This window comes from Eretmochelys imbricata, chromosome 12, assembly GCF_965152235.1.
Source record: "Eretmochelys imbricata isolate rEreImb1 chromosome 12, rEreImb1.hap1, whole genome shotgun sequence".
Taxonomy (NCBI): domain Eukaryota; kingdom Metazoa; phylum Chordata; order Testudines; family Cheloniidae; genus Eretmochelys; species Eretmochelys imbricata.
The window spans coordinates 41,285,141-41,298,937 of NC_135583.1; the positions used below are offsets into that span (position 1 = coordinate 41,285,141).

The 13,797-nt window shown below is 40.3% G+C and overlaps 1 protein-coding gene across 1 annotated transcript in view; it reads left to right on the forward strand.

The window, feature by feature from the left end:
• Positions 1 to 13,797, forward strand: part of NFAT5 (nuclear factor of activated T cells 5) — a 147,800-nt gene that overhangs the window by 61,700 nt on the left and 72,303 nt on the right. Inside the window, exons 3-4 of the mRNA XM_077831518.1 lie at positions 5,076 to 5,634; positions 11,920 to 12,112. Coding sequence (XP_077687644.1) covers positions 5,076 to 5,634; positions 11,920 to 12,112 — 752 coding nt within the window. The remainder of the gene's footprint in view (positions 1 to 5,075; positions 5,635 to 11,919; positions 12,113 to 13,797) is intronic.

The following is a 13,797-nucleotide window of genomic DNA, read 5'->3' on the forward strand; positions in this document are numbered from 1 at the left end:
ATAAAACAAACAAACAAAGAAAAACTTGGCTTGTCAAAAAAAAAAAAGAGGTTGTGCTGTACCTGGATACCGATGTTCTCTGATAGTGATTGTCAGCCTGCGGGAAAAATCCTTTAAAAAAAAAAACAAAACCTAACACCTTTGTCTCCAGGCAAAGAGACAGAAAAGCCCTCTAGTTGCTCTTAGCTAAAAAAAAAACCCCACCTCTTCAGGTCTGTGAAGAACTTGTGAATTTCCCTGCAGGAGGTTAACTACCCTGCCTTTAGGTAGAGAAAACTCCAGCTCACAAAAGACAAATCCCTTTTGTTATGCTTGTTGCTTTGTCCCCTTTTACAAAACCCTTTAAAATCTTTTAAAATCCTTCTTTTAATCCTTCTGTGTTTCTGGTTTAAAAACAAAATCTCAAAATGATTTCAGATTAATCCCACCGCTCTGCTACCATGTCAAGGTTCCTTCCCCACTCTGAACTCTAGGGTACAGTTGTGGGGACCTGCATGAAAGACCCCCTAAGCTTCTTCTTACCAGCTTAGGTTAGAAGCTGCCACCACCAAAGTGTTATACAAAGAACAGGGGAAGTGCCCACTTGGAAACGTCTCCCCCCAAAATATCCCCCCAAGCCTTACATGCCCTTTCCTGGGGAAGGCTTGATAAAAATCCTCACCAATTTGCATAGGTGAACACAGACCCAAACCCTTGGATCTTAAGAACAATGAAAAAGCAATCAGGTTCTTAAGAGAAGAATTTTTATTAAAGAAAAAGTAAAAGAATCACCTCTGAAAATCAGGATGGTAAATACCTTCCAGGGTAGTCAGATTCAAAACATAGAGAATCCCTCTAGGCAAAACCATAAGTTACAAAAAGACACACAAACAGGAATATACATTCCATTCAGCACAACTTATTTTATCAGCCATTTAAACAAAACAGAATCTAACTCATATCTAACTAGATTGCTTACTAACTCTTTACAGGAGTTCTGACCTGCATTCCTGCTCTGGTCCTGGCAAAAGCATCACACAGACAGAGAGAACCTTTGTTTCTCCCCCTCTCCTTCCCCGCCCCCATCTTGTCTCCTCATTGGTCATTTTGGTCAGGTGCCAGCAAGGTTATCTTAGCTTCTTAACCCTTTACAGGTGAAAGGGTTTTTCCTCTGGCCAGGAGGGATTTAAAGATGTTTACCCTTCCCTTTATATTTATGACAATGCTCAATTCCTGTATTCTTGGGAACAATTCCTTTTTCTGTTGGATAATTTCTGAAAAGGTAGGAAATGGAAAAATGCTCTCAAGTTTTAAAACAGGACCAATGAAGATTAAAGTATTGAAAACTTGGAATAAAGAATGTTTAAATGCAGCATATTCAACCAAGGGATCCCTTTTGTGTATAAGATATATGCATAGATTGTCACTGGCTCCAAATATATTTAGAGTTAAAAAACACAATGAAATTATGTAAAATATGTTGATTTGTTATTCATTATAGTAACTTCATGAATTCATACCTGGCTGATCATACTTGTTTACACTTTAAACTAGGAAGAGGATAAATTGGCTGGAGACCTATTGGCTCTACCTCTAAACACGAAATACTTGCATTATTTTTAGTAGTGGCATAACTTGAAATGTTTAGAAAGCACATTTACACTGATTTATCCTCAAAAATACATTTCAAATTTGCCTGGATTTGTATAAGGGCAGAAAATAAATGATCTGCTTCTGTGATTGATGTGATCCTCGTGCTGCTGTTTGTATATTTTTGAGGTATGATCGGAAAAACACTGAACTTCACAAAGCTATACATATATTTTAACAGTTGCATATTAACGGATGATATTTGAATACTTTTGAGAATATATAGCAAAAGAGAAGGATATTTGGATTGTATTAAACAGTATTCGTTTAGCTTGCCATTTGTTTCCCTCATTACCAATACACAGGACATCCCTGCTAATTGGAATACAGTGCAACTGGTCCCTCTAGGAGAATATATATTTCCTTCAAATTCTCTTAAAAATACAGAGGAAATTTGTTTTGGAACCTGGTAGTATTTATGATTAAAGTTTGAAATATTGTTCGCTGGTGACCTCAGACAGCATTACCAGCTATTTTGCTTTGTGCTAATAAATAATATTGTTTACATCAGGGATCAGCAACCTTTGGCACGCAGCCCGTCAAGGAAAGCCGTTGGCGGGCCCGGACGGTTTGTTTACTTGCAGCGTCCGCAGGTTCAGCCCATCGCAGCTCCCACTGGCCGCGGTTCACCATTCCAGGCCAATGGGGGCTGTGGGAAGCGGCACGGACTGAGGGATGTGCTGGCCACTGCTTCCCGCAGCCCCCAGCAGCTTTCCCTGATGGGCCGCGTGCCAAAGGTTTTTTCCACAAAAATTAAGATAAAATTCATCTGTTGGGTTTCTATTTTAGATGCAGGATATGATCACCGTTTGGTATACCTGTCCCAGTGCAGACTTGCATGTATAAAGTGCTAAATTCTGCTGCTTTGGTTTTTTACATGAATGCTTCTTTAGAAGAGCTCATTTTAATGTTTACTTCAATATTTGCTACAAAACGTTTCCACAAGTAGTCCTTAACACTAAATTCTGCAGAAGGCTGATCACCTTTATCCCAATTTTAGAACTTTGTTATGTGACTCAAGGGTCAGCTGTGTAATTGTTTATTACTCCAGTTAAAATGTTTGTCATGGGCAGGGATCCATGACATGTTCATATTCTGCATTCTGGATGTGCATGGTGTTTCGTTCAATCTGTAAATGGATTGATACCTAAGAAGGGAAAATGTTGCTCTGCTGCAGGACCAGTCTGCAGCATTATTGCTGAATGCTTCATGTATTCCACTTGCAAACCTTGCATGCAGCACACGTGCCGGGTGCGTGCTGCACACTCTTATTTCTATGTGGGTGAGTTTACAAATACTAAATGGAAACTAATGCTGTTGCCGCTAACTAAACAAGGTAAAAACATGTATGGTAGCAATCTTTCTCAGCTCAAAGTGGTTGCAAATCAGCTCCTAAATATTGTCACTGAAATTAATATCTAGATGAAGAAGTTTTTTCCAATTTTATAAATGTTTCTACAGAAGAAGCATTGTATTAATGCATGCTACAAAACAGATAAATTTGTCTTTAAATTTGAATGCAGTTCACAGTGACTGAATCCTCCCGCTTCAGCCACTACATTTACCAAGGAACAAACTGGAAAATGGAACTGGTATCATTCAGCTTGTCCAGGAGGTGGAGGAAGGGAGTCTCTTTCTACATAGCCAAAAGAGTAATTTATTGATAAACTGTACTGACAAGTAAATTTCTCTTAAAACTTAACCACAGATAGGGATTATTTTTCATTTCACTTGGAACAGAAAAACATCTAAGTTTTTTTTTTTGTTTTAAAAACAGCCTTCATTTTTAATGACTCTTCATATGGTTCTGATGCTTCAATTTTAATCACAAATACACTGGGGTTTTGTATGATTTTCTCATTTTTACTATGCCTGAAAATAAATATTCACTTCATGGTTAAACAAAAAACTGTGTTTTCCCCTTTTTTAATTCTCTGAGATTTCCTCAGCGTGGTCCAAGATGGTTAGAATACAGATTAATTAACTGAATTTCCACATTATGGAAATAATTTCATCATTTGAGTGGCTTATCAGAGACTCCTGTCTTTGGATTTAAAACCCCTCAAAAAACCTAACTTCCTCCTTACAGCAGATATTACTCTTTGCACTGCAATAATGACTATTCAGCTATGATATTCCAGTGTAGGTTTATTTCCCTTTGAAGTTTGTGGTGGTGGTATTTTTGCTTGAGTTTTGGTGTGGTCAGCACTATAAAAACAGAAGAAAATAGTTCCTTCCCTGGAGGGTTTACAATCTGATGTAAAACGTGAAGTTCTGTGAGTTGTTCTGCAATAAGCTACTATCATTGAAAACATCTACTTGAATTTTAACCTTCTTTGTTTTTGTTGATTGATATGTCAAGTTTTGAGAGATTTATTTTAAAAAAAATCTTTAGCAGAAATGACCCTGTTGCTCTTCAAAAATCTTCTGTTTTTGTTGTTGTTGTTGTTGAACCCTTAGTCCTGCTTTCCTGTATCAAGGGCAGTCTGATCTGTAGGGTTCCCAGTTTAGTTAGTCAAATAATTTTTGCTAGAGTAGGTGGGTAGATAGGTGTAGGACTCTATTAATGTCTCTGAGGACACTGAGGCATGATTGAACTAAGAGTTCTGTCCCCTCATTGGTTCTATGTGGCTTTTAACTCTGTATTTAAGGGGACCAGCTAACAAGTTCTTGGGAGATGGGGGTATGTAATCTGATGATGACTTCTTCAACCTCTGAGTTCCTAGTGGCCTTTTATCTTTCCATGCTCAGCATGCTACAAATCAGTTTTGTCCCTGTTCTGAACCTACACAATAAACAACCCATATCATAGTGACTGGTACCAGTTCCATTTTGCCTACAGTTCAGTTGATTTTATATTTTATTTCTCATTTTATAATTGATATCTGGAATCAGCAGCAATTTTCTCATTTATTTTCTCATATTTTTATTCCAGGATTTGCCTCTGAAGCAGGGAGTGTCTGCATTAAAAATGACCTGTAGTTCTCTGCTTCATAGGTTAGAAACTTATTTTAATATTTTGTGGCTAAGCACAGTCCCGACTTTTCAAAAAATTCTAATAATGAATGGTTTAATTGGCATTGAATGTGGACTACAGGCATACATTTTGCATTGGGGTTTCCATTGTTTTAGATAAAATGATTAGTCCAGTTGAAGCAATAAAAGCCTTGTTGTTTGCTTGCAGCCTTTTTTATGACCTAAAGTTAACTAAAAACGTAACTGATTATCGTTCAAAAGTTTAAGTACCATTTGGACACTTCAAAAATAATATTGTATTGCTTAGACCTTGTATTGCTTGAAGCATTTACATTTTCAAACTTACCAAATTCCAAATTTTCATTTGGGGGAAAAATCAGTTCACAAATCACATTATTTCAATGGGACTGCTATAGCCAGCACAGGTGCAAACATGTATCTTGTATTTACTTCTGAATTGTACACCGCAGATGCTTCTTCAGCTCCCTCCTCTTCCTCCATGGGCGGTGCTTGCAGCTCCTTTACCACCTCTTCCAGTCCTACCATTTACTCTACCTCAGTCACCGACAGCAAGGCTATGCAAGTGGAGAGCTGCTCCTCAGTCGTGGGGGTAAGTAACCGAGGGGTAAGTGAAAAGCAGTTAACCAGTAACACAGTCCAGCAGCAACAATCAATGCCGAAGAGACATACAGTCCTGTACATCTCACCACCACCTGAGGATTTGCTGGATAACAGTCAGATGTCCTGCCAAGATGAAGGGTGTGGATTGGAATCAGAGCAGAGCTGCATTATGTGGATGGAGGATTCCCCCTCCAACTTCAGTAACATGAGCACCAGTTCCTACAATGATAACACTGAGGTGCCACGTAAATCACGCAAACGAAATCCAAAGCAGAGGCCAGGGATCAAACGTCGAGACTGTGAAGGATCCAGCATGGATATATTTGATGCCGACAGTGCCAAAGCGCCTCACTATGTCCTTTCTCAGCTCAGCACGGACAGCAAAGGCAACTCAAAAGCAGGAAATGGGTTGGTATCTACATTTTTTAAAGTTCTATCACCATATGTAACACCAAGCTAATAAAACATACTCCTGACTTTTCTCAAGTGTTCTACTCAGGTTTTCACATAAACACAGCCTCTCCTTCCCTTTTATATCTTAGCTCATAAGTTTCTTCTAAAATTGCTAAGCTTTACAGAGAAGTAAAGCTAAGATTTATTGCAATATAACATATTCTAGGCTTAGTTAGTTATTCAGTCCAGTACTGGTGAGATTATCCAAGTTTTTTTCCCCAGTGGATTGAGATTCCCAAAGGATAGAAAGCTTTTCAATTCTATGGCTCCATCTGTAAAAAGTCTATTTAAAAAGAGCTATAAGTACTGAAGAGATCTTACAACTGTTCTACACTGTCTTCCTAAAAATACCTTGTTCAGATTTTTATGTGAGGATCTCAGTTGATACATTTTATCTGCTTCTGTCTGTCTTTCTATTTATCAAATAGAGAGAGCGATGGATATAGAAGTTAATTGCTTGTTACGATTTTTCAGCATTTAAATTAACACGTCTTCTTTCACTTTTTATTTGATAAAATGTTAAGATTATATGCTGAACCAAATTTTGTTTTTCATGTGAACTCACTTCTGTATTTGATTTTCAGAAATAAATCTCTAATCCTGTTTCTCTCTGTGCTTCTGGGTTGTGTGCATGTGTGTGTTCGTATGTGGGCAAGCCTGGGTGGTGGTCTCTCATCTCTACCACTTCACACAGTTTACTAAATACATTTCAGTAGTTGCTTTAGAGAGAGAAAACGTCCATGAGTTTACAATAGTTTGTTGGGGGGTTTTTTGTTTGTTTTTTTTTTATCTGTGGCTTCTTTAGTACTTAGTTTTATACTGCAGTCAAGTGGGTAGATTTATTTTTTACTTTTATGTATGTGCTTGCAATGTGTTCTAATGTTCATCACTGGAATGGTGAACATTAAAATATGACTGACTGGAAAGATGAGCTTTTCATATTCCTAAGGGAAACAGCCTTTAGTCTGTGTTCCCAGGGTCATTGCAGTTCCATACTTAAAATGTTGCTTTGAGAAAGTGATTCTAAGAAACTCTCCAGAGTGGCCTGCGGCTTCATGGTAGATATCTCATTTGGTAAGATGAGAACCAGGCTCAACAAAGGATGCAGAGTAAACATTGCCACCCAGTCTTTTCCTCTTGCCTTCTGCAAAAAAGTACTTGATCAATGGAACAATTTTTTGTCTGTTTACCACAAATGGTCTAGACGTATAAGTGAAACAGTCCAACATCCTGGTGATAAGTTCACCAGGAAAAATTTATAATACTGTGAAATTTTAAGTATTTAAAATTGATTTGTAGCTTCTCAGATTAATAAATAAATTGTTTGGAAAGCTAGAAAACAAGGTTGCACCAAGCTTACAGGAAAGAAGGCAATTATCAGTTACCATGGAAAGAAGTGCTCTTCCTGTAGACAAGAATTGTGTGTGCATAGACGTTTTCTCCAGACAGGGAGCACAGGTTTAGTAAGCTGCAGACATGTGACCTCTGTAGCTTTAATAATGAAGAAACTAGCAAAATGTTCATTACTACCATAACAGGAGCTAAGCAGTATGCATTAGTAAAGGAAAGGTTATGTTTATATATCCATAACCTTTTGGAACATTGGGAACAAGGTTGATTATAGTAGTATGCATTATACAATATATCTAGATTGTAAGAAGAAAATTAATAAAGTTCCAGGTAGCAGATTCTAGTTAAAAGTAGATGCTTTAGTATCAGAAGTGGGTAGTACACCAGACCCTTGCTAGAACGTGCGTCTATATTAGCGCAAATTCACACACAACGCAGTTGCGGCCATGGATCCGAAATTTAGTTAGTTTAATTGGAATTCATTTTTATGCGGTCCCCGCGTTAACGCAGTACCACTCATGGATCCCAAATCTCGCGTTCTAGCAAGTGTCCGGTGTATAAAGAAATGGGCTGCAGGGGGACATCTATGTCTAGAGTACAGAGATGCAGCACTACAAACATAGATTGTAGGAGTGACTGTAGATTTTTGCTTTTCTGCCTAGTGGAGCTCAGACAAGTTAGTTGACTCACATTTTGGCATCAGGAGAAGAGGGAGGATGATGACATTTGTTATATTTGCTAATTCATGCAATTGAAATACTAGCTGCCTCAGAAGAGACTTCTAATCTTCTGTCAGAGCTAGGGGAAAAAAGCCCACTTCCATAGAAACTGTGAAGAGAGTTCGTGAAAGCCTTTTTAAAAGGCTTTGATTTTTGATGATTTTCCAGGGCAAACAGGAGGATTCCTGTTCCTCCATTGGAATCATGCCAAGTCTCGGTCTCACTATTAGTCTCAAGTCTTCATTTGGACCAGCTATGGTTCAGATGGCACACATTTTAAGTTATCAGGACAATGAAGAAACAAAACAAAAATAGAATGTTGAGATTTTGAGTAGGCATCATGGAATGTGTTCTAATAAAAGCATTTGGCTTTGGCAGTTCGTTTGAATGTCCATGCCAGCCTTGAATGTCCATGCCAGTCAGAATGATTTGTTTGGTTCTGATACCCATTAAGCTAATTAATAAATAAGTATATGTAAAATATTGCTGTTGCTGTTTGCACAGGCATAGAAAATGGAATGCCACTGATTCTGGGAGTAAAAGGTAACTGAATTTAGAAGGACAGTGTAGAAATACCAGCTCTCCTTTATAGTTGGGAACAGGGACAAATGAGAGGGATTCCAGTGAAATATTTAAAATTCCTCTCTAATATAGGTAATTAGATTGTAAATAATAACCATAATTTCAAGAGACTCTTAAGAGGAAAACATGCCAAATAATTGGCAATCAGTACCTCTTCAAAGAAAAATAACACAGTATATGTGGAGTATTTTACCAAGCAAGATAACTCAGGATTCAAAAGTAGAATAATTAAAGAAAACACATAGGTAACCTGGGGAGGCCAAAGTATTAAATGTGTATATACTTTTAATAGGTCACATGTCTGTCTCTCCTTCCCATCAATTCCTATGATCTTAGTGTCCTTCATTAATCTGTTTAGCTGGAATTCTGAGTGTGAGAGATCAAAATGTGTGACCCATATGTTTCTGTATTGAGAATTCTCTTGTGACATAGGTAATTAGGTGAGCTGTAAAGGCAAAGAAATGTGAATCCCAATCTCAGAGCTCTGAACAATATGACTATACTTTCATAATAATTAGATTGCTTAACATTCCTTTTCTGATTCCCATGTTTAATTACATGATTTAAAATTCTGGATGTCATGAAAAGCAGAGAAAATGTAGTGACTCAAAACTTAACATCATTCTTTCAACTGCTAGTATACTGCAGTAATTTCCTAACAAACTATGGAGAACTGATAATCTAAAATCCTTGAATGTAGTTAGTATTTTTGGTTAACTAGGACAGTAGTGTAAATCATACTGCTCTCTACATTTGTTTACTTAGTGTTTCATTGAACTTGTGTAGATTGTTCCAACTGGAAGAGGGTTTCTGTAGAATAAAAAAACTGGGTGAAAATAAAACAGAAGGGGTTTTTGTGGTAACAGGCTGTTTGGCTACACTGAAGCTGAATAATAAGGATTTCTTGCCATAAAATGGTACTATTGCAATTTGTATGCTTTTATAACCTCTAAGTTCTACATCTTTTCTTTTAATTTGAAAGCAAGCCTACAAAACAGGTCTGGTGAAGCACTTTGGGATTCTGTGCTAAGATTGAATAAATAACGGGCTCAGAGGACAGTTTGACTCTTGAGAGGTTAAATTTCATAAATACACAAAATTAAGTTTCTGCAGCCCTTGATAAATCATCCACTAGATGCTTAGTCAGAAGATTTACTTTCATACTTTTTGCAAGTGTTCAAGGGTCTTGCAAGATTTGGTACAGCTGAGAGCATGATGGATGAAATCTTGTGAAAAATCAGACATGTAGCAGTATTAAGGGAAAAACTTGCACTCTTCTCTACAACAATGAAGGCCTGTCTTGTAGCAAAACTACTGTGGTTCAGCTATACAGGACTTAGGCAAGGAGTTGGGGAAGCCTGTAAAGAAGATAAGGAGTACTTGTGGCACCTTAGAGACTAACCAATTTATTTGAGCATAAGCTTTCGTGAGCTACAGCTCACTTCATCGGATGCATACTGTGGAAAGTGTAAAGATCTTTTTATATACACACAAAGCATGAAAAAATCTTCTACACTTTCCACAGTATGCATCCAATGAAGTGAGCTATAGCTCACGAAAGCTTATGCTCAGATAAATTGGTTAGTCTCTAAGGTGCCACAAGTACTCCTTTTCTTTTTGCGAATACAGACTAACACGGCTGTTACTCTGAAACCTGTAAAGAAGATGTGCATTTCCTGTAGATTATGGAGCCTTGCTCTGTGGTATTGTACAGTGAGAATTTCAGGCTGGATACTTTGCAGATCCACCATTGTGTAAATCCATGGGCCATCACCTCTTCCAGAGTGTAAATAGCCTCTCCAGGTTTAAGGCTGGCAAAGTTGCCAGGAAATAGGTCCACCATCAGTGAATGGCCTTGAGGAAGAAGAAGTTTCCTTTCCTTCCCCAGCCAAATTGCTAACGAGGGAATCTCACACTTTCCCTTTTTTCAGGCTATCCACACACTCAAGAAGGTAACACTGGCTAGTTGACATTTAGACGGTTTCTTCACAGCCATAAATGCAGAAACTAATTGTTGATACAGTTAAAACGTACATTCTGCATAAACTGATTAAGCCCTCTCCCAGCCTACCCCAGTTGCCAGGGGAATAGTTCTGTTCACTATTGGTAAAGGTGTTTATCAGACTTTGGTTCATGATATTCTACAAACCTCCACTGTATAAGGTCAGTGAGACATTCTCTCTTGATCCTTTAAAATGGACAAAAAAATTGATTGTGAAATGTTATACTTTGGAGGGCTTCTTCGTTCAGGTTTTAATTATGGAACTGATCACAAGATACAGTACGTTTGAAGACCAAACACCTGGGAAAAGACAGTCTTGTTGCATGCACTGCGTTTGTTTTAAAATCAGTGCAATTATGGCAAATCATCTTAAGCCAAATACTTTTGAAACAGCTTTTTCATATAAATTGCTCAATCTGATCTGACAGAAATTGCCAAATACTAGTTGTGAACTTGCATGGTCATGCAAATTCAGGAGGAGACAGGCATGAGGCTGTTTTTCTGTCTAAGAAGAAATTTATATAATTTAACCTTAATTCTGGTGAGGTTTTAGGTCATATTACAAATATGCATATCATTTTCCCTACGTTTTCTGATTATACAATATACTGGGAAGACCATATATGTCTTCCTCCTATTATTAATGTATTCTAGTAATGCTAATTGGTTTCCCCTCTGCTATTTATGTGAAAAACAGTTCATATTTTCATAGAATGGAGGAGACAGGGAAGCGTTGTCCTGCCTTACCCTCCAGGGTTCCTTCTCTGTCAGTGAGACAAGTCTAACTTCAACATTTGCTCTTATAAATATTTCACCTGCCATTTTATTTTTTTAATCTATGGCAAGGATGGGCAAACTTTTTGGCCCGAGGGCCACATCGGGGTGCAAAACTGTATGGAGGGCTGGGTAGGGAAGGCTGTGCCCCCCAAACAGCCTCGCCCTGCACCCTATTCGCCTCCTTCCACTTCCTGCCCCCTGACTGCCCCCCTTAGAACCTCTGACCCATCCAACCCCCCCTGCTTCTTGTCCCCTGACTGCCCCATCCTGGGACTCCCCCTCCCCAAATCACGCCTCCTGGGATCCTATCCCTATCCAACCCCCCTTGCTCCCTGTCCCCTGACTGCCCTGACCCCTATCCACACCCCCACAGTCTGACAGGCCACCCAGGACTCCCACACCCTATCCATCCCCCCCCGTTCCCTGACCACCCCAGAACCTCCGCCCCATCCAACCGCCCCCTGCTCCCTGTCCCCTGACTGCCCCCTGGGACTCCCTAGCCAACTTTTGCACTGCTGCACACACGCCACCACTGCCCTCTTACCATGCTGCTCAGAGCGACAGGAGCTTGCAGTCCCACTGCTCGTGCGGCGAGCTGAGGCTGCGTGGGAGGGGAACAGCGGGGGAGGGGCCGGGGACTAACCTCCTGGGCCAGGAGCTGAGGGGCCGGACAGGACGGTCCCGTGGGCCGGATGTGGCCCGCAGGCCGTAGTTTGCCCACCTCTGATCTATGGCCCTTCTTTACATTGATTTGTTTTTATATGGGAATTTCTTATAACATGTTCTCAATGGTCTGCTTGGACTTCTCAGAGCATCAGAAAGCCAGAAAGGAGCCGGAGGGAAGAAGAGCCCGATGCTGTGTGGTCAGTATCCTACTAAAAGTGAAGGCAAGGAGCTGAAGATTGTGGTACAGCCGGAGACCCAGCACAGAGCTCGGTACTTGACTGAGGGCAGCCGAGGCTCAGTGAAAGACAGGACACAACAAGGTTTTCCAACTGTAAAGGTAGTCTGTTTATAGTAGTACAGGGCAATGATGTGGGGAAAAGGGTTAATGTCATCCTTGGATGTATATGCAGGAGTAGAGAGTAGGAGCAGAGAAGTGAATTTACCTCTGTGTGGCTGATTGGTTAGACTGTTACTGGAATACAGCATCCAGTTCTGGAATCCACATTTTAAAAAGAGGCTTCACAAAATTAGCGAAGGCGCAGAGAAGAGCCACAAAAATGAATTGAGTGCTGGACAAAATGCCTTACAGTGCAGGCATGTCTACACTGCAACTGGAAGTGAGCCTTGCGGTGCGGGTAGACAGATTTGTGCTAGCAGAGCTCAGGATAGCACGCTTAAAACTAGCTGTGTGGAGGACACGTTGTCTAGCAACCAGAGCTTAAGCCATGGGGGTTGTGTGGGCTAGAGCTCAGTGGCTAGCCTGACTCTTTGCTGGCACCCAAAGTCCACACAGCTAGTTTTAGCAGCTAGCACAAGTCTGCCTACCTGGGCTGGAGGCTCGCTCCCAGTTGCTGTCTAGACATACCCTGAGACACTTAAGGAGCACAATCAATTTAACTTCTCAGAAAGAAGATTTAGAGCTTGCTTGATTATAGTGTACAAGTATCTTCCTGTGGACAAAATACCAGACACTAAAGGTCTCTTTAATCTAGCAGAACAAGAATTAATGGCTTGATGTTAAAAACAGACAAATTCATGTTAGAAATAAGGCTTCGATTTTTAACAGTGAAGGTGATTAGCCATTGAAATAAACTACCCAGAGAAGTAGTGCTTTCTCCATCTCTTTAAATTTTCAGTCCTTATTCATAATGAGTTCCACAGATGCATGACACTGGGTCTCTGCTATGTACAGCCAAGGAGTGAGACTGAACTGGTCTGTCAATGCCAGGAGAGCAGTGGCTCCACCTCTGAGAAACTGCCAATTTTTCATCTGCTTCCTTAGCTGCAGGCAGGCAGACCAGCTCCTCCCTGCTTCAGAACAAATGCAAAGAAGAGAAAAGAGGTGGGAAGGAAGGCTTACATCTCCAGGCTTTCAGGGTCTGCCTTCATCAGCAGAGTGGGTTCCTTTTCTCCTCATAGTTATTGGGACTCTCCATGCCTCCTGCTCACCCATATAGAATGCAGCATAGTGGAAAAGGCCAAGAAAAGAGGGAAAACCAGAAACTGTCTCCAGCATCTCCCTAGTGACTGAGTGCCTTGGTGGAGATCTGTGTCTGTTCCATGGAGACCCAAGCCTCTCTGAAGCTAAGGCAGGGTTTCCTGCAGCCATCCCTCCTTGACCCAAAGAGCACCCAGGAAGCAGTGGTAACAAAATCACATAGGCTGGCACAGGCAGCTGCCCCAGACCCAGCATGAGTGGCAGCTCCCTTCCTTTCTCTGGGGAAGCATAGTTTGAAGCAATATATCAAAAGGCCAGTGAAGCTTTTCAGGCATGAAAACTGCCAGGGTGCATCAGGACTACAACATAAACAAACATGAACTGTCCTCTACTACCCCAAGGGCCCCTACAGTCTTTAACAAGCAATTCTAACATGGATGGACAGTACTGCAAGTCTGGTCCCCCTCAACCTTGGGAAGATGAGCTTCTGTTGCTTCTGGGAATCAGTGATCTCCTATGTGGATATTCTTAGTGACCCTCTGCTTGCGTGAGTTTCCTCTTCTCTTCTGCTCAGCGATGGTGTC